Here is a 27,363-nt window from a genome sequence, read left to right as displayed (position 1 = left end):
TAGAGGGGTAGGGGAATAGTGGCTGTCTGGATAGGTTGGGGAGTGTGGTTACTATGACATGCAAATTGTGATATAGGCAGACAAAAGAAAAGATGCAAGTGTGGAGAGTAAAAGTAATAAGTTGGGTGGAATTGTGGAATTGTTTTTTGAGAAGTCTAGAGTGAAAAGATGTGGCTAGGGTGAAATTAAGCAGAGAAGAGAAACTGGATAGATTAATTAAATGTGAGGTAGGATTGGTGAGAACCAGACTGGATGGTGTGGATTGGCTAGGAGTAGGAGTGGGTTTGTCAGAGGAAGTGTATTAATCTAAGGAAAGTGGGGATGGGTGGGAATGAGGGCAAATGGAGACGGTAGAACCTGGAAACACAATTCACAATGTGAACTGGGGGGGGGCAAGCAAAACAATTCAGTAGCACAAGCTGTAAAAGCCAAATAAAAGAAGGAAAAGGTAAGAAGACTGCCTGTCTGTTTTAGAGTATATAACTAGAAAGCACACTATACAGTACTGATGGGAGAATTAAATAATGATACCAATGTTGTATGATAATGAAAGGGATTGATTATTTGTATCAAAAACCTAACATGCAATTAGGAGAGACAATATAAAGTGAAAAAAAATGGAGGGCGGGGGAATACCACTGGCGTTCTGGTGATGCACTGCGGATGGTATGGAGACCCATGAATATTTACTGTGCAAGCCAGTGGTGCACTTTTGATTCCCCTCTTGTTTCTCTATGGTGGTGCAAATGGAGAGTTGCTGCAGTTTCTGGGGGACAGGGGAGCTTTTATCCATCTTTTTATAGATTTTTTTAGCTCACCATTTTCAAATGAAATTTTCCATAAATGGCAAGTCAAAAAAGGGATCACTGACATCTTGTGAATAAACCCTTCCTCAGTGATCTGTTTCAATTATCCATACAAATGCCTAAAAGGAGTAATACAAGATGCAAATTCAAAAAGGTACATGAAGCAGAATATAAATCATTTTGTACATAAAGAGATTGTACTTCACCAGTCACATTAAAAGCACTAAAAATGGGAAAACAGCTTCTACTACTACTACTGGTCAATGTACTTTCAACTACACAATTTCTGTAGTCCTGGCCCATATTTTTCTCAGAGCTGGAATGGCTCTGTGGAATGCAAGAAACAGAAACTGATTAGGGAAGATCACAGAATGATGTGTTTTGCGGTGGTGGTGCTGCGGTAGCGTTGTCGCCTCACAGTAAGACGTTGTTCTGTTAGATTCTCAGCTAGAGCGTCTTCTGTGTGGAGACATGCATGAATGGGCGTACCTTTGTTGAAGGTTGTGCATCAGGGCCGGCAATTCGACACGTAAAAATCTACTGCCAATCATTAGCGGACCGGAGTTCTACTGTGGCGACCCCTAACCAGGAAAAGCCGAAAGATACAACAACAGAATGATGTGTTTTCTTACTAGTATTTTACAAGGAAAAGCATTTCTGCAGTTTAAAAATAAAGTTCTCTCAAAATCTTTTGTATTATGTTTAATTTCTACTGTATGTATATACAGAAGCAACATGCTCCACTTGATGTCTCAAAGTTCAAGAATATGGAGCTGGTATTGGAAATTAGCTCAGTTAGGAATGAATAATGGCATTCGGCAGGCAAAAGCCAACTCTAAAAAGAAGAAGCCTTGGTAATAGGAATCAGTGGGGGTTTGGCCTGAGACTTGTCTTCCGAAAAGGATGGTAGCTCCTTCAGTACCATGCCTCTAGTGGGATAAGGGGCCCAAAAGGGGGCAAAAAAACACCCTGTACATAAAAGAGCCTTCTTTTCAAAACCCATATACCCTTCAGGAAAATGGTAAGGTACATGAAAATTATCCATGTATTGCAGGCAATGGGCCTCATGGTTTATGATCCTAAACCACTCCAGAAAGCTGGAATATGCTTACATAATCACCCCTTTCACCTACAGGCAACTTAGAATATTGCCAATTCACCTGTTGGCACGTCTTTGGATTACAGCTCCATCTTAAGGTAGTTATGATCATACAGACAGAAAACAAGAAAGGAGATTAGACATCACTCCACAATTACAAACAAACAAACAAACAAATAAATAAATAAATAAAAACAACTAAGTGCACCTACCACATATTAGCAATACAAATTATTTCTGTTACATACATTGACAATTTTTTCTGTTAAGTACTTTTGAGCAACTAAACATTTTTTGTGAAATTCATAGCCTAGAAATGAACCCCAAGTATTCAGTTCTCAAACCCCCCACGCAAAACCATTATTTTATAGGAATGACCCAATGTAATTTGGTCTACTGTGTTTCATAACTAAATACATCTCCTAGGTTCCTCTGTTCCCCCACAAAACTTAAATGACAGCAATCTTAGTCAGTAGAAGAACTGCATGTGTATTTGTCCACAGTTATGAAGTGGATTCATCAGTTGTACAGAAGCCTTTATTCAAAGTTTAAATTGTAAAGAAAATACATAGTGGGATCTTGCTGAAAGTCTAAGAAACATAACCATGATACTCAAAGTGTGGAAATACATGTGAATGTCAGGATATATCAAGTCTAGATATTGCACTAAAGCTGGAACACCCCCCCCCCAAATCAAAGGTACAGCAATTTCAGATAGTAAATGCATAGAGGGTGTGTGGAGGTGAAGCCCCCTGCAAATATACTTGAAAGATGAAAGTTTATTTTTACAGTTTGTTCTCTTTGCATTTGAACTGCAGCTCATTTTTTTTGTGGTGTCAAGATTTACATGTACTTCTGGAACTCGGGTACAGCAATTTCTTAACAGATTAATAACAATACTAAAACTATTAAGTTGTTTTGAATTTGCCAGGAACATTAATGACAAAGCTACTCCTGTTATTTCCACAGGGTCTACATATTATAATAATTTATAAATACTGAATTAAAAGACAAGAAGAAATAGATTCTGCCAAGTACTACGGATTCCTTCCACGGAAGTTCTGCCACAAAAAGTCTGAAAACCACAGAGATGCTCAGTTTTCAGATTATAAAAAGGAGGAAGAAAATTCTCCCTTATTTTAAAATTGTAAAGGTTAACATTAATAAATTTGTAGTAGTAGTAGCATACAACATGAGCTAACGTAACAGTGGTGGGATTTTCGTCATTTAGGAACACGATCCAGAAAAAAAATTCTTAAAAACACAGTGTGCGCAGTGAATAAGAACACATCATAATGGAGCATTTAACCCACATCACATCAAGCTATATTGCCCAATTCACTTACCCTCACCAAGCTCTTACCTTTATCTTTCTCAGGGTCACCATAAAATTTGCCAGCAGTCCGCTTGAATTTCCCATAGTCTGACTTGTGCTTAGACTCCACCCACCGAGATGTCCAGGCATCTGCAAAATAGCAAAAAGAAAAAGTAAATAATGCACAAACAAAGCAAACCCAAAAAACTTAAAATGCATATAAACTAAGTAAACAGTGTATAGCTAATATACAAAATTACTTTTGAAAATCTATTTTTAAAATGACTTTTCAAAAAGGAAAAAGATGACTATCCTGAGAAGGATACCCTGTTTAACCAGACTGAGTTACTTCAAATTAATCACCTTATCCATTCAACTTATTTTTCCCTCACCTTCATCTTCCATGGTCCTCCGCCCATGTATTCCCAAATGTGTGGTTCTCATAGTCAAGCTTCAGAGCTGGTTAAAAAAGGGTTTGATTACTACCAGTTCTTTTTACATCAAACCTCAAAACTAACCTGCTATTATAAATTTAAAATGCATTTTTTTTGTTACTAAAGTTGAACACTGGGTTAGCCTGACTGGGCATAGCCCAAACCCAGGGTGAAAAGCTCTACCCATAATGTATTATACAACACCAAGACAATACACTGATAACACTTAGATCTGGTCAGTCAAATACAGACAAGCACCAAATAACAGACCAATTTATAGCTGAATAACTAACCATGACCCAAATCCTACTGCACTAGTAAGAGATGAATAAACATTACTTTTTTTGGTATCTGCACCCTTATGTAATCCTTCAAATATGAAAGCTTTACCCATAACCTCTGACTACTAAATGCATCAGCTCTTGAGGGTGCACTAATTCAAATTAAAGGACACTGAGGGTGCAATAAATCAATGTAAGTTACTGCAACCTCCTAGTTATGCTTAGTATAGCAAAGGTGAAGTCCCACCACAAACACAGAGGGGCACAGTCTCCTTACAAAAAAAAAATGAATCTTTTGAATTCAACAGTTAAATCAGGTGGAATACAGTGTGGTTGGATAGGTTAGCATGTGTGTGTGTGTGCGCACATGTGTCTGTGTGTATATGTGTGTGGTGGGGCTTGGGGGGGGGGGGGGTGTGCGACGTATTTCAAAGAAGACTGCAATAAAATTATTCTCCTACAATAGCATAGCATCAGTGTCCATATGCGACTGTATCAATACTCAAACAGATATAAAGTATGGATCTGAAGAAGTGCAGATTAGGGGCTTAATTTAAGAAAACAGCTCATAACAGGTCTCTATACGAGACTGTAGCTTGAGGACTGATCGAAGAATAGTAGAACTTATTTGAAGTTGTTGTAATGTGAGCAACTTCCTGCCATACACTGGTGAAATCGGAGCTAAAAGCACCATTCCAAGAGCACTAGAAAGTCCTAGGCACTATCAGTTTAAACAGAGGTTGAGGTCTTGCCTTCCTAGGTGGTGGGTTACACTAAAGATTTCTGACTGGAGTACAAGAGGAATGCAATGGATACTTCACCACATGCAACTCTGCCTGAAAGAGAGCCACTCTAGGTGAGAATGAATATCAATGGTGAAAGAAACAGGTCACATCTACAGCAAACTGTGCAGTATATTACAGTCTCTGAACTGATGGTGTAAAAGACCTGGTTGCAGATTGGACATGGATAAAATGCTAAACGTAGGAGCAAGGAACACGGATTGTGCAATGTTAAGCTTCAGAGGCACAACAAAAAGGTACTATATGGTCCTGAAGAGAACAGCTGTTGGTGAACTTTCAATTTCAATGTATTCGTTTAAACAGCCAAGTGAAAATGTCACCACAGACCTTTTCTGAGCCATGGTTCAGCAACAGCAACATATACAGATATTTTATAGAACAGCCAACCAAAAAGCATGTTATTGAGAAGTGACAGGAAACCAGAGTACCTGGAGAAACCCCATGCAACCCTCTTTCAATCTATCTTGCTGTTTTAAAAATAGCGACTCTCCACTAAAACTTAATTTTTTAGACAGGTAAAAAAGTTACCTACTTTCACATCTTACTTATCTAGTGCACATTGCAGAGTTTAGGATAAACCATTTTTTTTCATCTTACCTTTAAGCATCCCCGTGAGTAGCACTTGCTCCAATACCTACTGGAAAGCACTAGGAAGTCAAACTGATACAAGCACTCAGCTCTTTGTTAATAAGGAGAAATTAATTGTAGGCACTAAACAGCCTATAATTGCAAAGTACCTTGCTAAGTAAGGGAAAACCGCTCCTGTACTTTACAAAAAAAGCACCAAACCAGGCATGTCCAAGGGTCAGCTTCCGGCGATTTCTCCTGTCCACCTGGTGAATCTGGTCATACTGGGGCAAAGTAGCAATTGCCTCATGTACCCAGACAACCCTCTCCTCCTACCACCCAACAATACAACCTGTGAGAGATTCACTTACATAGCCAAACTGGAAGCAAAACACTCTCCACCCAAGATTGTGCTAGACAGTCAAGAGGAAAAGGTTAACACCCGCACTACACCTCAAGCAACACATAGCCCTTCTAAACCCACACCACCAACACTCACACATAGCAACATTAAATCCATATATGCGGAGGCCCTGAACTGTAACCTGCCCAAGCAACAAGGACCTCTGAAGCCGAAATGCAAACAAACACCAAAGTGTCACATAGCTCACAATAACAGTGTGCCACCCAGCAACAGCCCCTAAGGCAAGACAAAGTACCTAACACTTTAGTCATAGGTGACTCTATAGTCAGGCACACTGATGTCCTACTCACCAGGCTGAACAAGGAGAAAATTACAGTCAGCTGCCTGTCGGGTGCCAGGATTTGCCACATAACACATGCACTCAAGTCACTCCACAACATCTACAAATATGACTGTCATTGTCCATGTTGGATTGAATGACACGAGATGTACCTTCCTGGACTACATGAAGAGAGACATGGAAGAGCTCTTGGATCATGTGGCCAAGGCAGGTATGACACTAGCCCCGAGTAGCATCCTGTCTTCGCCCAGAATGATACCACAATACAAGGACAAGATTGACTTCAACAATTGGCTAAGCTTCTGGTGTCATTCAAAGGGGATCCAGAATCTGTCTGTCTGGGACAACATGATCAGACCACGATGCTTTGCCAGAGATGGTCAGCACTTGTTGCCCCTGGGATTCAGGTTACTGGCCAAGGCTCTTGCCACCCCTATAGTGCCTTTTTTAGGCAAAGTTCAAAGGACAAAACCTCCACTGTAACAGGCACAAGCATGCAAATTCTGAAGGTAATGCTACTTAATGCTAGAAGTCTAAACCTCAAAATGCACTCTCGAGGCACTCCTAAAAATGGAGAACATCGATATCTATGCAGTAACTGAGACCTGGTTCAAGGCTCCAGACAGCACCTCTGCAATACCAGGAAACAACTCTTACCACACTTTTCAGCTACCAAACCAAGACCGAAACACTAAAGGTGGGGGAGTGTCCATATTCACACCACCAGGCTAGTTGCCCAACACAATGCGTCTGAAATTCTCCAGATGCAAAACTAGGCAAGACTGCAAACAAAATTGTAGCTTGCTACAGATCCCCCGCCATGCCCCAAGATTCTCACTGCACCTTTCTAAACATACTGGAAAATATTAAGATACAACCAAATACCCTAATACTGGGTGATTTCAACTACCCTGCCATTAACTGGAAAAACTACTTGTGTACCAACACCATTGCCCAATGGTTCTTGGAATTCATAAATTCCAACGCTCTGGATCATCTAATCCATAGTCCCACCAGGGGCTCCAATATCCTGGACCCGGTCATTACCAACATAGGAAATCGATGTTCTAACCAACGAGGGAATGACCACTGGTGTGGGTCTGGCCATAAGCTAAATCACCCTTAACATCCACATCCCACCCCCCCAGTAAGGGAACCTCCATAAAAAAACTTCTCCAAAGCCACCGTCATGCTACTCAAGTCAGAAGTGACAAACTTCATGACACCCATGCAGACGGGAACTGAAAGTTCGACGGCTGAATCCTACACTAAGGCAGTGTACGAGCACATCCACTCATGCATGAATCGTGCCATCCCACATAGAACCAAGATGCTCTCCTCCAAAAAAAGGAAGCTAATCTGGTGGTCCCCTGCCATAAACAAACTATGGAACAGAAGGAAGGAAGAAACTGTTGGAGAAGAGAGGAAAATCCCAGGATGCAAATGCAAAAAACTCCCTTACCAGCCTCAGTAAGAAGCAGAGATCCCTCATAAAATCCTCTAAAGCTAGTTATGAAAATAAAATTGCCAAAGATTCCAAAGACAACCACAAGGCTTTCTATAACTATGTTAAGAATCTAAATGGCAGCTACAACAGAATGGCATTAAATATACTGATCCCAAGGATATTGGCAATATCCTGGCAGATCAATTCAGTGCTAACTTCACCCCTCTCTCATCCCCTAAAACAGCCCATCTCAATACTGAAGATTGCCAAATTCTGGCAATAATGGCCACACAGATAAAAACAAACACTCTCCAAAGCTAAGAATACAGCATCCATGGGACCAGATGACATCCCGTGCTGTGTATTACATGAACTACAAAATGAACTGGCACCTCACCCAAGTGTCATGTTTAATCACAGCTTCAACTCAGGCTTCATGCCCACTGAGTGGCGCACAGCTACAGTTATCCTACTCCACAAGGGGGGATCCACTTTGGATCCTGGGAACTACCGCTCCATCAGTCTGATGAGCCTGATCTGCAAGGCCACGGAACATATTATCATGGAACTTATAAAAAAAGACATTGGCAACCTTCAAACACTGGACCCCACCCAGTTTGGGTTCGTGAAGGGCCGATCTTGTCTCCTGAACCTGATTGACTTCTTCGAATCAGTCTCCAGAGCCGTGGACAAGGGCAAGGCGGTCCACACAGCCTATCTGGACCTCGCCAAGGCCTTTGACACCCCCCCCAATCTGGAATCATAGACTTACTAAGCTGGGCATTAATCCCTACGTCACTCGATGGGTTGCCAACTGGCTTACTGACAGAACCCACACTGTAAAAGTAGCCAACTCCAAATCCAGCTCCAGACAGGTGACAAGTGGAGTACCTCAGGGTTCAGTCCAGGGACCGCTCTTGTTTGGCATCTACTTCTCTGAAGTAGAGGCCAACACTAAGGGACTCTGGCTAACAAAGTTCACAGATGACTGCAAACTGGGAGCCATTACTGAATCCCCAAATGATGTGGATACTCTGCAAAAGGGCCTTACAGAAACAGATGATTGGTGCCAGAGCCAGGGGCTCAAGCTAAATGCCAAGAAATGCATAGTTATCCCCTTTGGGAAAAAACATGTACCCGTGAAGCTGTTGGACATGATGAAACTAATTTGTTTTTTGAGTCTGAGGGTGCGGTTGTCCTTTAAAGAAATCCCAATCCCTCAGAGCCACATGCTCCAGGGATCTAAAACCTTGTCATCACAATAAACAAAACATGCTGGAGGGATAGGTTCCTGATCCAGAGACACCCCAGACTCTGAAATAGACTGCCCATACATGTCAAGAGGGGCACCTCTTTGGCTCTCTTCAAAAGGAACCTTGACGATTGGATGGGAGAAAGGAAATTCACCCTGGGGATCACATCAGTCACCCTTCTAGACAGGGGTCCAGGGAAGTAAATAAATAGTGTGGGAAGAAATAGCCAGGAAATTGTTATGGCTAGGCTTGTATAGGTAGAAAAACAAACTGCAAAAAGATCCAAAGTCACACAAGGAATGCTGAGAACAAATCACTTTATAACGCAAAGCTTTCGGGTATGAACCCTTTCTCAATACTAAATACCACTTTATAACGCAAAGCTTTCGGGTATGAACCCTTTAGGGTTTAGGCTTGTATAGGCCCTAGGGCCGACAGTCTAGTACCAACCTACGAACCTATAAGAATATGCAAACACCATAAACAGTGACAAGAGATTAGGATGGAACCCCAGACAGTGGAGTTGTGAATTATGCTTGCCAGTAGCAGATGTAGGAGAAATGACAGCTGTTGCCCTACACACTTCAGATGTGCTTCACAGCATTTAATGGACAGCATCTCAATACTCTCCCCATCACTCCTAATACTTGCAGGCCATTGTGTAATAAGCGTCAGACTTTTGTATTAAAGTTATGCCCACAAAATCAACTTTATCCCCTCAGAGAAGTCACTGAAGGGAGAGCATGGAATGCATAAGCAAGTTTTAATGGACATGCCCCCTATGCATGAGTGATACTATATCCATTAAAATCTACAGAAACATGCCAACAACAGATGTGTACAATGTCATCAAGGAGTAAGTTCTACTAATACTTAGTGTAGGCAAAAATAAAATAAATTTTATACAGTTTTCATAAAAAAACAAAGCTGCATTGTAAATGCTGGGGGGAAATTCTCAACAGTATAGGCACAACTCTGTAACTAACTCTCTATACACTGGGAGAGACATGCTGTCTTTGGAGACAGAGATAAAGTGAAAATCCATTCCAATGCAGGGACCCCAAGACAAAAGAAGCATAGCTTTGGATTCAAAATGATCAGCAATAAACCACAGTCCAATATCCAGGTCTGCATGAAGTATACAGCCTCCTGCAGAGGAAGCCTAGATATGGTAACCGTTTGGATGTTGGGGAGAGGATGCCCAGTCCTATAATGTGAAGACTGAATGGCCAAAAATCAAGTCTTGTATAAACCAAGTCTGAAAATGCCACTTCTCAGAATATTGTTTTTTCTCTGAGGTAAGGTGATCTTGGAGTTGGTATGCACAATTCTGGGGGGGGGGGGGTCTTTTAGTACTATTCATACAGCAAAAGGCAGAAGAGCTAAAGAATGTTGGAAACCTAGATGGGGTCAGCCAGTTCATCACTCCCATGCCAACACCCCTGAAGGAAAACTTCAGATGCCACACCCAGAGGTATCTGGACACTGTCACATTGGCAGTAGTCAGAGAAATGAAGGTCTCTGTTAGCTGGTAGTGAGAGGTGTACAAATGCAAACCAGATATGTCCAATCGCATGCATTTCATTTTATTCAACAACTCATTTGGTGAATTCTGACAAGAGAAGGTTTTGCGCTTAATCAGCGGATGTGGGGATGGCAACAACCCTGTAACAATCAAGTGGATAACTGCAGGCAACCGATTCGTAGGTTCACAGGAAAGGACTAGGCTAACGGTATACCGACCATTACAAGCCTTGCCACTGAACTGTATTCAGAAGGAGTTCCCTCCAGACTCCCAAGAGAAAGTGCTACAGATATACTCTAAGGGGTACAGAAAGCACTGAGAGAAATTAATGTAGGATGATACTGTGCCATACTGTGGCACTGGCCTCCCGCAAATTTAAAAGAAAGAAAGAATGGAACTTTTGAGGACGGAGGATATAGATATCTTTAAATTAAGGAGATTTGATTTCTTTGACACAGGTACTTAATATATCCAAGCCCACTGGACAAAAAGTGTTCCTATTCAAGGGACAATGCAGGTGTGCCATCTGGTCAGATGACTCGCTCAGTGTCAAACAGTCGGCAGATGAAGGTAGAAATAATCAGTCCCAGTACCCTTGACTACAGGAAGCAGCTGATTAACAGCCGAGTGACTTAATACTCTGCTAATTTTCCTTCAGATAGTTTGTGATTTTTTTGTACAAAAAGAGAAAGATTTTTGACTAACTGACAGAAAAAGGAGCCAGCTGAATTTTCAACAATACGGAGGAGCATATTTCCAAAATCTGTAGTACGACTAACAATTAGTAACTGTAGAGACACCACATCCCGATATCCTGAATAAGCAAACATGCAACTAACTTTCACAGTAACCTGTGTGGTCACATGTAGCAACAGCACACCTGCCCCATAAGTCAGACAGTAACCTTTGACAAATAAAGAAAAAAATATTAGAAAAAAATATTAGAATACCATTTAAAATTGTATTTTGTCTACTTAAAAAGTAATAAGGAGGCACATACTACCCCATTTACTATTCCAGTAATATAAATTATATTCAGTCTATGCTCCCATGGTCATTTCCAATATCCCAATACTTGGGATATATGAAAAATAAAATGAAAGAGGAAAATGTCACAAATGTAATGGGTCAGTTAGAGATGGAAACCCTTTGTTTTACTTTAATTTACCATCTGGTAACCCGGTAATTTGGCTGGATAATGGACCATTTTCGGCAGTGATGAAAGACACAAAGGCAAGGGCAAAGGCAATTATTATTATGAAGACTTTTTAACCAAGAATTATTATGTTTTTGTGTGGCAGAAAGACATTTAGTACTCGGAGAGAACATGTATATCTGAGAAGAACTTGTACTCCATCAGAGAAACAGGGCTTGGGGGAGGATTAACATAACAGACAAGGTCTTACCCTCACAGAAACAAGGTACAGATTTTGATTCTGACCTCTAGTTAATGGCTAGGCTTGGAATGGTTTGCAGACTGATAGCTTAGAATTTATCTATGAACCCAAGTCACACCTTTCCATGTCTTAGCTGCTTATTTTTTCGTACTCCTATGAATATACCAGTGCACAGGATCAAATAACCACAATTTAGCAGAGTTACAGTAACACACCCAATTCATATAGCCTGACAAAAGGAATTAGTGACTGAAAGGAAAGAACAATAGCTTAATAACCTTTTAAAATTTTAACCTGGTGTAATTTTCCTAATGAAAATCTTTTTTATTTCAGTATTATGTAACATTTATTTGAATTGTGCAATATGGGTTTTTACTATACAAAATACGTATTTAACATTTAATTGAAATGTATATTATAGATTTATGCTATTTCTGTACTATGCATTTGTATTTCTCTGGAGCTTTTCTCCCCAGGAGTCCATTGAAAATGGGCTCCTTGCAGCCCAATGAACTATCCTGGAAAACAAACTGCAAATAAATAAAAATAAATAATAATATGGTAGCACAGCAGAACTGCCAAATCCTGGCATGACACACCCACTTAGCACCACGGATGGGCTGGTTGTCTCCAACAGGATCTCAATTTCAAAACAATAGGAACTCTATTTTAAAATAAAAGTTTAGTCACATATGAATTATAGAAAGTACAACAAGTATGTATCAGGGTGAAAGCACTCTAAGGTGCACCTCTGACACTTGCTTATGGCTGAACAAATGAATCTCTGTTTAATATTTATATTTGTTTACTGGAAAAGTTCTGAGTGGATGTATCCCATCTTCAACACAGATATGGGGAAAGAAATCTATGAATACACATCTAATAGCGTAGCATGCATACACTGTAGTGAGTACAGCATACAAAACAACATTCTTGTATTAAAATAAGAGTCATAACATATGCAGTTTCCTTTCAACACAAGTACAATTTAAATTTCATCTATAATTATACTAAGTCTAGGGAAGTGGATTATGGGCAGAGTTTGCTAATAAAACCAGTTGATCCTCTACAAAATTCCAAAACATACAAACAGGTATGTGATCTGAACACACAGTCTAGTTCACATGGAACAGGCAGTGATAATCATCCAGTGCAAAGAACAAGAGCAGAGAAATATATCACAGAGAAGCAAAAAATGTAAGGGGTACAGTAAACTAAAGTGTTACACAGCAGCAGATATCCCCGAAACTATAATTCCAACACAAGGAATCAGAAAACCAAAGACAAAACCAGTGGTACTGCATATCTTTACCAACAAAGGAGCCATGACTGACCACTTGCCTTCCGACAACATTGAACTTTGTTGGCTAGGCTTACTTAGGCCACTGGGCCGATAGCCTAGTACCTACCTATGAACCTATATCACTTCTGTGGCTCTGCTCGACAGCGGCACAGGAAATTAACTTTCTTGGGTTGGCGTAAGCCAGGGAACTTTGTTGGCTACATTTACTTAGGCTATTGGGCCGATAGCCTAGTACCTACCTATGAACAACTTCTAACTTCTCAGCACAGCCAAACAATATACCTCATTATACCAGACTGTTACGTCACCCCTCCAGAAAACACACCCTCTTAAAATATCACTGCTTTTCATCCAGCTATATTGTCCATAGCACCTCCAGTTCCTTGTTTCAATACATAGGAGGACCTGTTCCTAGGTGGTGCAACCATGCAGAAAACATACCCAACTAGAATATCACTGCTTTTCACACAGCTATATTGTCCATAGCACTTTCAGTTCCTTGTCTCAGTACTTCGGAGGACCTGTTCCTAGGTGGTCCTTTTACAAACAGAGAAACACATGTTCAAGAAGAATCCCAAGGATATCCACACATACACATTTCAAGGTGTCAAAAAGTTTCTGCATTTTTTCCCTGTAACTACGCAATAAAAAAAATGTACTGTAAATACATCTACAGGAAAATGATAGATTATATTCTTTCTATCCAAGCCAAGCAACATGTCAAATAAATGATCAAAGCAGCAGGTCAATTGACACCATAAATGGTGAAAATCCAATACTTTCCTCCACCAAATAACATTGGAAAAAAAATGTTAATAGCACATTTTCGCATATTATTCAGCCATGTCTGACACCTTTGGAATTATACAGTAGAGCGCCATTACACAAAACTTTCCCAGGTCTCACAGTTGAATGAGAAGTAGTTTGCTCAGGGACACACTGACGTAGTACTAAGAATATTTTTACAGACCTTTACCTTCTGGTTCACACACTATTTGAAGTACCAGGTCCCAATTTGGAATATACCTGAACTGCTGCACAAGTCACTTGCGATTGCTGGAACTTATGAACACTTACACCATTCTACATGTAGTTCAGCAGACTGGTTCCCTCCAGAAAACTTTCCACAACAGCAATTCTTGTGTCATTTTTATCGTCTAGGCAAGGTTCATCAAGCACAACTGCCTATTTCCAAAGCTAAACCTGAAACGGTGGAACAAAGTGGCTTTAAAGAAAGCAGAGGTTGGAGAACTCAATCATTTGGCTGATGATCCCACAAAAATGATTGCTAAAACATTCCCTTTTTCACTTCTGAAAACTAGAAACTAAAACAACTCAGTGCAATCGAAACCAAAACTTTTGTTACACACAGCTGACCACAAAAATAATGGAATACAAGCCTAGAGGTGTAAAAAATATACGTTTTTCATGGCAACATTAACTTATAGAGATTCTTTTTATAGTCTTTGAGGTAAACAATCAAAGTACTGAAAATAGTTATGCAAAAGGGAGGTAAAAAAAAACATCAGCCAATCACTTCCAGAAACAAATACAGTAATACTGCAGCCAAGAAAACTGAGTGTGTGTTTACTGTTATTGTCTTTCTCTCTCTCGGATAGATAGATAGAGATTATATATATATATATATATATATATATATATATATTAGATACATATATATATATATATATATATATATATATATATATATATATATATATATACATATATATACACACACACACACACACACACACGTATTTCTCCTTAATTTTATGGATATACAAGTAGATATGTGTGTGTGTGTGGGGGGGGGGGGTGTATCCCTGTGCTTATTTCAATCCATGTACACATGTGGTTATGTATACATACTGATTTAAGCCAATTTAACAGAAACCTGGCTTCCCTATTTTTAAATTTCAGATAAAATATACTACCCCAAAAAAAAAAAAAAACAAATGTACAACACGCTTTTCAAATTCAGAGGCCTATATTCAAAGTGATGAGAGACATTTCCACATAGAAAAAGTATGTATCATATTATAAACACTCCCAGGATCTGTAGCATATGTCATAAAAATACTACTCTACAAATTCCATTATAATGGGATAAAAGCCATTCTTAGCCAGAATGACTGAACTACACCCCCCCCCCCCCCCAACTCAAGTAAACTTTGAGATTATTCATTAAATACTACAAATTAAGCTTACCTCCATCACCAAATTCCTCTTTAAAATAAACTGTAGGTTCTGCAGCCACAAAAGCAAACAGACAGCAAAGCATAAATCTTGTCTGCATCATTTTATTCTTTTTTCCCCTTCCACACGGCAGCAGCCTTTCTGATGACACTTAATTCAGGCTTGTTATTTTTTTTCTGCAATATAGAATGAACCACTTTGAGTTCTTATACCTCAGCTCCTCAACCAACCACATCTATCAGATTCCCCACCCCATCTCTCGACCTGCCAGCTGATATTTCCCACCCTTTGCTGAACCTGTTAGTTCTCATTTCTTGCATTTCTTGTCAGTCAGCCTACGCTTTGACAGCATGGTTGTCTGCTGCTGAGTCCCAGATGGCTTCATTCTATTGGTTGTTGTTATATGTAAGGAGTCCAATTGGAAAGAACCACATGTTAGACAAACCACCACCCCCACCCGTACTGTGAGTGAACTGCCTGTGTTAGGTTACTGACTGCTGGGTTAGGCAAGAGAAGTGTATGTAGTACTCTCTCATTGGTTATTGCAGCCTTTCAGCAAGAAAATAAATGCAGTGTCACAGGATGCTGTGATGTGTACTTCTGTCACTTCTCCCTCTAATAAAGTCCATCAGCATTTCTACCAAAGTAAATATATACATTGATAATAAGATAAAGGGAAATTTATGTTTTTATGTACTTTTTCTGACTTATTTAAGTAGAAGAGCAAAGCAAAGACATTTAATTTTTCAGTAAAGTATTTATTTTGCTGGACTGATAGTGCTAGTTTATTAGTTTTATGCATGCAGTTTCATGTGCAGTCCTATGCTCGCTGGGATTATGCATGCCCACAGATACTAATCAACCTGACACTTTTTTTCAGACTTTTACTGAGCTGCTATATCATCTATGTGTTTTGTGTTTAGTTGTAATAGCTTTTGTTAAGATCTAGAAAATGAAAGCCTGGAGAATAAAATGGCATTACTATTTTGTCAGCTGAAATTTAATTGATGAAAAGTGAAAGTAGTCATTTATTAAAATCCGGACCCTTTAGTACAGAATCTAGACCCAACATAACAGACTTAATCTTGTTACCCCAAGACTAGGACAATCACAGAGCTGAGAATATTGAATCTAACCCACTCCCCCTGTACACATACTCAGACCATGACCATCAATCACTACTAAGTCTGCCTTCAGTTTAGAGTGAGGTTTGAAACTTGCAAAAAACAACTGTTATACAGTTTTTCTTTCTGGCGGTTATATAGGGGATTAAGGCTGTGAGAACTGCTGTCTATAATCCAGGGTTTGATTCTCTCATTCTCCCATTGTTTACTGTGGAGTTCCAAGGAAGTCATTTAACAGGCAGTGGTCTGGGGGAATTGGGCTAGTCACCTTAATGAAGTTCTGGAATGCATATCTAGTAATTGTCTAGGAGGGTTGTTTCTGTTAAAGGTATTTGCTTGCTTCTTGGGAATCTCTTATGGATTATCTTTCTGACTTTTCATTCATGCTTTTCATCCTTGTACCCAGTGTACTGTCAATCCCAATACCCTTACTGGTTTCCGCTGCTTTACTCTGATCACCAGACTATGCCCCACTGTGCCCCTTATTCACATTGTCCAGCTGTGTTTTAACCATAGCAAAAGGAAGTGCTGTTACTCATACCAATGTGAGTTTATGACCAGATAGTTCTACCAGTAACATAAATAATGCTGTCATTTCCATGCAAATACTTTCCAAAGTATCACAAACAGGCTTGCATGTCATTGGTTCATAGGTTCATAGGTTCATAGGTTCATAGGTTTATACTAGGCTATCTGCCCTAAGGCATTTATAAGCCTAGCCCAAATTATTGTGGCTTACGCCACCCCTTATATGAAAAAATACTGTGCCCATTAGTTTGTTGTGCCTCTGTCCAGCAGTGACCCAGAGATGATTCCCGGGGTAAACCTACGATCTCCCATCCACAGGTCTAGATTTCTCTTGAACAGAGTCAGCGAGGTGCTCTGCCTCACATGGACCGGGATTTTATTCCACAGCATAGGGAGTCTCTGAGTGATAAATCTATCCCTCCAGCACGTCCTATTTATATCCGTGCTAAGGTTTAAGTCGCTTGCTCTAGTGGTTTTGGTGGATTTGGATTTGTTGAGGTGGAGCATGTCCATTAATTCCGGGTTGGACATGGCCTTGTATGTCAGGCACATGTCACCTCTGAGCAGACGGTATGCGACTGAATAGATCTGGAGTTTCTTCAATCTGGCAGCATATGACAGATTTTGGAGTCCCTTTATCCTTTTGGTGAGGAACTTTTGGGGTCTCTCCAATTGCTGCAGATGTCGGGTGAGATACATCCCGAATGGGGCATTGTACTCGATCATTGGTCTGATAAGTGAAGAGTACAGGGAACAATGACCTCACTATATCTGGATGTGAATCCATACATGATCAGGTGGGCAATGTAGAAGGTCTTTCTAACCACTTTAGCAATGTGAGTGTCAAAGAAAGGCCACTGTCAACCTGGGTCCCCAGGTCCCTGATAACCTCTTCTGTGCTTAGTGGATTGCCACCTATATGGTAGCTTGGGGTTACCTTGTTTTTCCCGAAGGGTATGACTATACATTTTTGGCGTTTAACTTCAGGCCATGGCTCTGGCACCAGCTATCTGTTTCCGTGAGTCCCTTCTGAAGGATATCCGTGTCCGATGCACTTTCCACTATGGCCCAGTTTGCAGTCATCTGCAAACTTTGTCAGCCAAAGTCCTCCCATGTTGGCCTGTACTTCTGAGAAGTAGATGCCAAACAATAGGGGCCAAGGACCGAGCCCTGTGGGACACCACTTGTGACCGGCTTGGAGTCTGACACAGCGCCAGCAACTCTAACCCTGTGGGTTCTGTCCTTAAGCCAGTTTGCAACCCATCTTGTGACATATGGGTTTACATTTAAGCTGGTAAGTTTTTCTACAATACCCGAGTGGGGTATTGTGTCGAAAGCCTTTGCAAGGTCAAGGTAGGCTGTATGGACTGCCTTTCCCTCATCAATGGCCTTGGTGACTATTTCAAGAAGTCGACCAAGTTCAAAAGGCATGATCTTCCCTTGACAAAGCCAAACTGGGTCGGGTCCAATGTCTGCAAGTCCCTATATCTTTGTTTATGAGCTCCATTATGATCCTCTCCATAGCTTTGCAGACTAGACTTGTTAAGCTTATGGGGCGGTAATTACCAGGGTCCGTGAGGCCACCTTTGTGGAGTGGGACCACAGTTGCCGTCGCCACTCCTTGGGCACGTATCCTGTGGTAAGGCTGAGATTAAACAGCTGCCTTATGTGCGGGTTTAATTCCTCATTTAGCTCGTGTAGCACACAGCCGGGGACACCATCCGGTCCCATTGATGCTGTGTTTTTAGCTTTAGAGAGAGCAGCTTTCACCTGCGCATTTGAGATGTCCGGGAGGCTACACTCGGCTGGGATAGTTATCTCTCCTTTAGGGGGGGGGGGAGGGGGGTGAAGTTTGCACTGAACCTGTCTGCCAGTATGTTGGCAATGTCTGTGGGTTCAGTGATTTTTGTATCATTTTGGACTAATTCTGAGCATATCTGTGAGTTTCCACCCAGGTTCCTAACATAGCTGAAAAAGGCCTTATGATTGTCCTTTGAATCCATGGCAATTTCTCTCTCAAAATTGGCCTTAGTTGATTTTATGAGTGCTCGTATTTTTTTACTAATAATGATCAGGGTGACTTCCCTTTTATGGATTTTGTTCTATCATGTAATAGCTTTCTCCTCTTATTGTAAAGTTTGTTAATGGCTGGGGTCCACCAGACTGGACGTTTGCCCTTTGTGGAAAGAGTCTTCGTTTTATTTGGGATTGCCTGATCCATGCAGTCCTGGAGGTGTTCATAGAAGGCATTTGTAAGGGCTTCCGCAGCTTGGGTTGTGGTTTCCTCTGACTCAGGGGCCTTGAAGGATACCACACCAGTCTTGAGTAGTGTGAAGTTTGCTTTAGAGAAGTTCTTCACTATGGTCTTTTTGTTTGGGGTGGGGCGGGATGTGGATTTCCAGTGAGATTAGTTTATGATCAGATCTCACCAATGAGGGATATACTTCTGGTGTGGAGCATTTTGTCCCCATGTTTGTGACAATGAGATCTAGTATATTTTCTCCTCTCGTGGGAACAGTGACTAGCTGTTCCATGGCATTTGAATTTATGAACTCCAGGAACCGTTGGGCTAGAAAGTTAGGGCTTGAGTAATGTTCCCAGTCTATATTCGGTAGTTGAAGTCACCCAATATGATGGTGTTTGGAGATACATTTATACCCTCCAGTGTCTTCAGGAAGGCTGTGTGGGGTTCCTGAGTTTGAGAGGGTGGCCTGTAGCATGCTACAATTTGTAGAGCAGTTTTGCCTATTGTTAGTTGCACCTGGATGGTTTCCGAGCTTCATGCGTTGCCACCAACCTGGAGGTGTGAGTATCCTTTATGAATATGGATACACCCCTCCTTTTGTGGAGTGGTCCGGGTTTTGGGGCGGAACGCATGATATGAGGTAAAACCTAATAGTGCCGGGTGCTCTCAGGAGCCTTGAACCAGGTTTCAGTTACAGCACAGACATCGATGTTCTCCATACTGAGAAGGGCCTCGAGTGCGTGCATTTTGAGATTTAGACTTCTGGCATTGAGCAGCATTACCCTCAATTTCTTCCCATTTTTGTTTTCTAGGGTGGTAGGTTTAGAATTTGAGCCTTGCCTAAAAAGGCACTATGGGGGTGGCAAGAGCCTTAGCCAATATCCGGAATCCCAGGGTGACAGGTGCAAGCCGTCCCTTGAAGCAGCGTGGCTTGTCAAGCATGTCATCCCAGGCAGACAGACACTGGATCCCCTTTGAATGACACCAGACATTAAGCCAATTGTTAAAGCTGATCATCTTGTCTCTATATTGTGGCATCATTCTTGGTGAAGGAAGGATACTGCTCAGGGTTAGGGTCATACCTGCCTGGGCTACATAATCAGAGAGCTCCTCTATGTCTCTTTTCATGCAGTCCAGGGAGGTGCGTCTCAGGTCGTTCACACCAGCATGGACAATGACTGTGTCATATTTGTACTTGCTGTGGAGTGACCAGTGCTTGTGTTATGTGGCGGATTCTAGCGCCCGATAGGCAGCTTACTGTGACCCTCTCCTTGTTCAGCCTGGTGAGTGGGACGTCAGTGTGTCTGACTATGGAGTCACCTATGACAAGTATGTTTGGTGTTGTATTTGGCCTTAAGGGCTGTGACTGCTTTGCACACTGCTTTTGTGGTTTATGTGTTGCTTGTGGGGTGTCTTGAGGTAGCAGTTGTTTGGGTGTCTGCTTTGGAGGCCTCTGCTGTTTAGGTAAATTTTTACTCAGAGCCTCCGAGTATGTCTTTGTGTGTTTATGTGTTTGATTCAGTGGAGTGGTAGCATTATGTGAGGCTGGTTTTGTGGTGTGTGTAGTTGCCTTCTCCTCCTGTCTGGTCTTGCCAGTCCTGAGTTGAGAGAGCTCAGCCTCCAGTTTGGCTAAATAGCTGCATCTCTCGCAAGTATTTGTGTTATGTGGGAGGAGGAGAGGGTTGTCTGTGTACATGAGGCAGTTATAACATTGGAACCAATATAACTAGCCATTCATTGCACAACTGGTTAAGTAAACTACTTTTACAGAGAATATTTGTCGCTTGTGTCTGGCTGTGTTCCAGGCTGCTTATTGCCCTCTTTGCAAAGCATCTACAAACTAAATTTTCCTATACAAGTGCTTTTATGTATGCAAGTGATGTGCCTAACATTATAATAGGGTTGATTGCACATCAGTGTGTCATCTTTTTAAGGCTGTATTTTATTATTTTTTTTTTTATTAACCAAGAAGGGGAACTGGCACAAGGACCTATTTCAGCCATGACCTGGGCCGAAGGCAGAAGAATAGCAAACATTAAACTTGATTGAAAAAGGTACTTCTACTACTAATAATATTAATACAAAACATATGCAATCAATTCAAAAGATAAAATGTATTGCTACATTGAAGCCATCTTTCAAAATATTATATATATCAGTGTTTATCTGTATATGGTTGATGCATTGGCAGTGTATGTACTAGTTCTGATTTGTATCACTGACATACCTGTGCCATGATTGTGTTTGGGCAGGGTCCCTGGATCAGCCCACTTTCCTGGTTACAAACAAGAAAACAAATAAATTAATAAAAAGTTATCTCGTTTACCTATCAGTTTCGCTGTTATGATAAAAATAACTGTCTGTGGGAGTTCTTTTCTAATATATTTTGGCCCTTATTAACCATCTGCTGATGTTGGTACCTCTCCAGTCTCCATTTCTTGATTCTAATTTCACTGAAAGGTACACTGGCCAGTCAGATAATGATACTTTACTTACTGTGTGTTACCTCCCCCCAACACATATGCATACTTCCAGATAGCTTTCACAGTTTTCTTTTGCTGAAGTTCATTTCAAATGGAAATGTCTAGATTGTCCTTTAGTACCCTAGACTTTTAGTAGTTACAAGGCAAGCAAATCAAGAGGCCATTTCTGCCTTGCTGATACCTACTATCAAAATGTACATCCAGCTTCCAGGAGGGCAAAACATGTCAGATGAGGGATGAATCTGCAGATATCCATCCAATCAGTCAGTTTATTCTTGAAAGATATGAGGATGAAACAGCATTTAAGATTTAAAGACAGTTAGTTCCAGAGATAGGGTGATCACTGGGTGACAAATCTATTCCTCCAAAGTGTTTTGTTTGGTAACCATTTGAAATGCTGTGACATACTGCAGCGAGTCCTGTAAAACAAAGAACGAATGACTGACTGAAAAAAATGGACTTACATATACTGTCTGAGATAACCATTTCTTGGAATATTCCCTTTTCTCTGAGATATGACAATCTCAGAGTTAGTATATATAATTTCAGCGGTGTGGGAGGCTTGTCCCTCCTCATCAGGGGCATGCAGGGGGAATTGCTGCTCTGCATGATGTACGGTATTCTATCGTCTCCTGCATTTTCGCTCTTTTTTTTCAGCATGTAGAAAATTGGAGTTACTTGTGCCAACATTTCAATAGAGAGCAATTTTATTCTTGTGTTATTAGAGGTTTAAATCCTTTATTCAAGTGATTGTGGAAATGCTTGTCTTATGAAGGTGTAACAGATCTAATAAGGTATGGTCTTGAAATGCAAAACACAGACCTCATTTGAGCATATTAATTTGTATACCTCACAGTCACAAGGTACATGGTTTGATTACCACTCTTGACAGGGAAATTGGCTAGGATTGAAATGGCCCTTAAGGGCAGCTAACGTAGTACTTACCTATGAACCTGTGAGAGAGAGATTATTGAGATGGGACTTTAATTCTGTCTTGGTAGCGTAGGGATTTTTACATCAGTAATTGTTTGAAACCTTTGGAGCCTGTGTAGCTGAACAATGAGTCTGTCTAGGTACATGATTAATGGGCCATTCTGCTGTATAAATTACAAATGAGTGCAGAGTGGTGATGACATCTTTTGACCTGCATGAGATGCCTTTAAAAATTAGTTAAGGTAGATAGAAGGATTTCTTGACTGCTGTTGCTACATGGAGGTCAAAGGAGAGTGAGTTGTTGACCCAGGTGCTAAGGTCCCTGACTACTGTATCTGTTTATAGTGGGATACTGGCTAAACTATTAGTTGCAGACTAGGGGTGTTTGCCAAACATGAGAATACTGCACTTTTTTGCATTCAGTTTAGGTTCTTTAACTGTGCAGCTTTGGTTTATAATTTTTAGTTCTTGCTGTAGTGATTTTACAGCTGGAGCCGTTTGGAAAATAGCACTAAGCTTACAGTCATTGGCAAAAGTGATTAGCTATAGGCCCTGGTTCATGCTATGGCTGTCAGAAAAGTACATGCCATAACAGAGGGGTTTCAGCACTGATCCTTGGGAGTACTCTGATAGTTACTTTATTAATTTCTGAAGAGGCATTTGCCACCTTAATTGAATGTTTCTATCTTTTAGACAATCTGCAGTCTATCTAACCATGTAAATGTCTACTTCATAGGTTCATAGGTAGGTACTAGGCTATTGGCCCTAGGGCCTATATAAGCCTAGCCAAAAAGGTATCCTGGCTTTCGCCACCCAAGAAAATTATTTTCCTGTGCCCCTGTCGAGCAGAGCCACAGAGGTGATCCCCGGGGTGAATTTCCTATTTCCCATCCAATCATCAATATTTTTCTTGAAGAGTGCTAATGAGTAGCTTTGTTTGATATAGATAGGTAGTTTGTTCCAGAGTATGGGAAGTCTTTGGGACAGGAATCTATCCCTCCAGCATGTTCTGTTTATTGTGGTGACAAGGTTTAGGTCCCTAGAGCGTGTAGCTTGGAGGGATTGGGATTTCTTTAAGTGGAGCATGTCCAACAGTTCTGGGTTTGACATAGCTTTGTATGTTAGGCAGAGATCGCCTCTGAGTAGGTGATATGTGACGGAGTAAAGCTGGAGTTTTTTGAGACGGTCTGCGTAGGGCATCTGTTTGAGGCTGGTAATACTCTTTGTGAGGTATTTCTGTGGCCTTTCCAGTTGTTGTAGATGCCTTGTAAGGTGCATACCAAAAGGGGCGTTGTACTCTATAATGGGTCTAATGAGTGACGAGTAGAGGGGAACGATGACCTCTTTTTTCCTGGATGAGAAACCTATTGTGATGAGGTGTGCCACACAGAAGCATTTCCTGACTACTGTGTCGATGTGATTATCAAAGGAGAGACTACTGTCCACCTGTGTCCCAAGGTCTCTTATCACACTTTCAGTGTTAAGTAGACTACAACCTATGTGGTAGCCCATGGGAACAGAGTTTTTACCAAAGGAGATAGCATTGAGCTTGAGGCCATGGCTTTGACACCAGGCATCTGTCTCCGTGAGGCCCTTTTGTAGGATGTCTACATCATTAGGAGTTTTGATTATGGCTCCTAGTTTGCAGTCACTGTGAACTTCATTAGCCAAAGACCTTCTGTGTTAGCCTGTACTTCAGAAAAGTAGATACCAAACAGGAGAGGACCCAGGAATGAGTCCTGTGGTACTCCACTTGTCACTGGTCTGAAGTCGTATTTGGAGTCTGCTACTTTCACAGTGTGGGTTCTGTCAGTGAGCCAGTTAGCAACCCATCTTGTGACATAGGGATTTATACCTAGTTTAGTGAGTTTATCTATAATTCTAGAGTGGGGGATGGTGTTAAAAGCCTTGGCGAGATCTAGATAGGCTGTGTGAACTATCTTACCCTCATCTACGGCTTTGGTGACTGCTTCAAAGAAGTCTATCAGGTTTAGGAGACATGATCTGCCTTTTACAAACCCAAACTGGGTGGGGTCCAGAGTTTGGAGATTACCAATGTCTTTGTTTATAAGATCTATGATGATAAGTTCCATGGCCTTGCAGACCAGGCTCGTTAGGCTAATGGGGCGGTAGTTCCCGTGGTCCGTGGTGGCTCCCCCTTTGTGGAGTGGGATAACCATCGCTGTGTGCCATTCAGTGGGCATAAAGCCTGAGGTGAGGCTATGGTTGAACATGATGCTGAGGTGGGGTGCCAGTTCATTCTGCAGTTTGTGTAGAACACAGCCTGGGATGTTGTCAGGTCCCATGGATGCTGTGTTCTTGGCTTTGGAGAGTGTGGTTTTTACCTGTGCAGCCGTGATTACAGGAACTTTGCATTCTTCCGGTATAGAGATGGGTCCTTTAGGGGGTGAGAGGGCCATAAAGTTAGCACTGAACCTATCTGCCAGGATGTTGGCAATGTCAGTTGGTTCTGTATATTTAATGCCATTGTGCTGTAATTCAGAGCAGAGCTGAGTGTTGCCATTGACATTCTTGACATAGCTATAGAATGCTTTGTGGTTGTCTTTAGAATCAGTGGCGATTTTGTTTTTGTAACTAGTTTTGGAAGATTTTATGAGGGATCTCAGCTTCTTACTGAGGCTGACCAGGGAGTTCCTCCAATCATGGGATTTTACTCTTTTTTGCAACAGTTTGTTTCTTCTGTTGTAGAGTTTGTTTATGGCAGGGGACCACCAGATTGACTTCCTTTTTTTGGAGGATAGCATCTTGGTTCTGTTAGGGATAGCATGAACCATGCACTTGTGTAAGTGCTTATAAAGTACATTTGTGTAGGATTCAGCAGTCGTACCTCTATTGTCCATCTGCATAGGTGTCGTGAAGTTTACCACTTCTGTCTTAAGAAGCATGAAGTTGCCTTTGGAGAAATTTTTTACAGTGGTTTCCCTAATGGGGGGTGGGGGTGGGATGTGGATGTCTAGGGTGATTAGCTTGTGGTCAGATCTGACCAACAAGGAATTGACCTCTGGTGTGGAACACCGGTCGCCCATGTTGGTAATGATCAGGACTAGGATATTGCCACCCCTGGAGGGGGTGTGGATAAGTTGATCCAAGGTTTTGGAATTTATGAATTCCAGAAAACGTTGAGCAAAAGAGTTGGTACATGAATAGTTTTCCCAGTTAATGGTGGGGTAGTTGAAATCGCCCATTATTAGGGTGTTGGGTTGTACTCTAATATTTTCCAGTGTATCAGGAAATGAGGAGTGGGAATCCTGGGGCATGGTGGGGGATCTGTAGCAAGTTACAATTTGGATTGCGTTCTTGCCTAGAGTTAGTTGCACTTGGATAATCTCGGATGCATTATGCTGAGCAACTAGCCTGGAGGTGTGGATATCCTTAATGAATATGGATATGCCTCCGCCTTTAGTATTTTGGTCCAGGTTAGGTGGCCAAAAGGTGTGGTATGAATTATAGCCTGGTAATGCAGGGGTGCTCTCTGGAGCCTTGAACCAGGTCTCTGTCACTGCACAGATGTCGATGTTCTCCATTTTAAGGAGTGCCTCGAGTGAATGCATTGTGAGGTTTAGACTTCTAGCATTGAGTAGCATTACCCTCAGATTTTGCTTGCTTGTACCTGTTAAGGTGGTGAAATTTTCATTTGAACCTTGCCTAAAAAAGGCACTATAGGGGTGGCAAGAGCCTTAGCCAGTATCCGGAATCCCAAGGGTGACAGGTGCAGGCCATCTCTGGCAAAGCATCGTGGTCTGTTGATCATGTCATCCCAGGCAGACAGATACTGGATCCCCTTAGAATGACACCAGAAACTTAGCCAATTGTCGAAGTCAATCATTTTGTCCTTGTACTGTGTTATCATTCTGGGTGATGGCAGGATGCTACTCAGGGATAAGGTCATACCTGCCTGGGCTACAAGATCAAAGAGCTCCTCCATGTCTCTTTTCATGTAGTCCAGGGAGGTATGTCTCAGGTTATTCACACCAACATGGACAATGACAGAGTCATATTTGTACTTGTTGTGGAATGACCTGAGTGCGTGCATTATGTGGCGGATCCTGGCACCCATCAGGCAGCTGACAGTAACTTTCTCCTTGTTTAGCCTGGTGAGTGGAACATCAGTGTGCTTGACTATAGAGTCACCTATAACTAGAGTGTTGGGTATGTTGTTATGCCTTATGGGCTGTGGTTGAGGGGCACACTGAGTTTGTGGGCCATGTGTCATTTGGGTTGTGTTGGGGGGTGGAGGTCACTTGCATTTCTGCTTTGGAGGTCTCTGTTGCTTGAGCAGATTTTTTATTGAGAGCCTCTGCGAATGTAGGTGTGTGTTTTGTGTTTCTATGCGTGTGTTTTGGTGGTGTAGGTTTTGAGGGACTATGTGATGAGTGTGGTGTGGTGCAAGTGTTTGCCTTCTCTTCTTGACTGTCTGGTCCAGTCTTGGGTGAAGAGAGCTTTGCTTCCAGTTTGGCTATATAAGTGCATCTCTCACAGGTTGTAGTGTTTGGTGGTAGGAGGAGGGGGCTGTCTGTATACATGAGGCAATTTCTGCATTGCCCCAAGATGCCCAGATTCATCAGGTAGACAGGAGAAAACACTGGGAGCTGACCCTTAGACATGCCTGGATAGGTGCTTATTTATAAAGTACTAAAAACTGTTTTCCTCTAGACAAGTGAGGAAAGTTGAGTGCTGTAGTAATTTGTAGCTTATTTAGTTCTGAACAAGTGCTGAGCTCAAAGAAACAGATTTTAGTGCTAAAACTAAAAATAACGGCTAGTTATAAGGGAAATTTGAAGAGCAGACTTTATGGTGCCGGGAACAGTTTAACCCTAGCTAAGTGGCGATGCATAAAGTGTAATTTTTTTTTTTTTAATATAACAGTAGCAAATGAGTAAACTGATTTAAACAAGT

At 41.4% G+C, this 27,363-nt stretch overlaps 1 protein-coding gene across 1 annotated transcript in view; it reads right to left on the bottom strand.

The window, feature by feature from the left end:
• The window catches only part of CALR (calreticulin), a 144,373-nt gene extending 129,005 nt beyond the window's left edge, over nucleotides 1–15,368 (bottom strand). Inside the window, exons 1-2 of the mRNA XM_044084658.1 lie at nucleotides 15,146–15,368; nucleotides 3,269–3,370 (exon numbers count right to left, since the gene is read on the bottom strand). Of these exons, the coding sequence (XP_043940593.1) occupies nucleotides 3,269–3,370; nucleotides 15,146–15,236 (193 nt within the window). The 5' untranslated portion in view covers nucleotides 15,237–15,368. The remainder of the gene's footprint in view (nucleotides 1–3,268; nucleotides 3,371–15,145) is intronic.
• Between the last annotated feature and the right edge of the window lie 11,995 nt (nucleotides 15,369–27,363).

The sequence above is a fragment of the Protopterus annectens genome, chromosome 9.part0 (genome assembly GCF_019279795.1).
Source record: "Protopterus annectens isolate FY-2018-M chromosome 9.part0, PAN1.0, whole genome shotgun sequence".
Classification (NCBI taxonomy): domain Eukaryota; kingdom Metazoa; phylum Chordata; order Ceratodontiformes; family Protopteridae; genus Protopterus; species Protopterus annectens.
The sequence above is the reverse complement of the archived record's forward strand: the minus strand, read 5'-3'. Positions and strand labels throughout refer to the sequence as shown.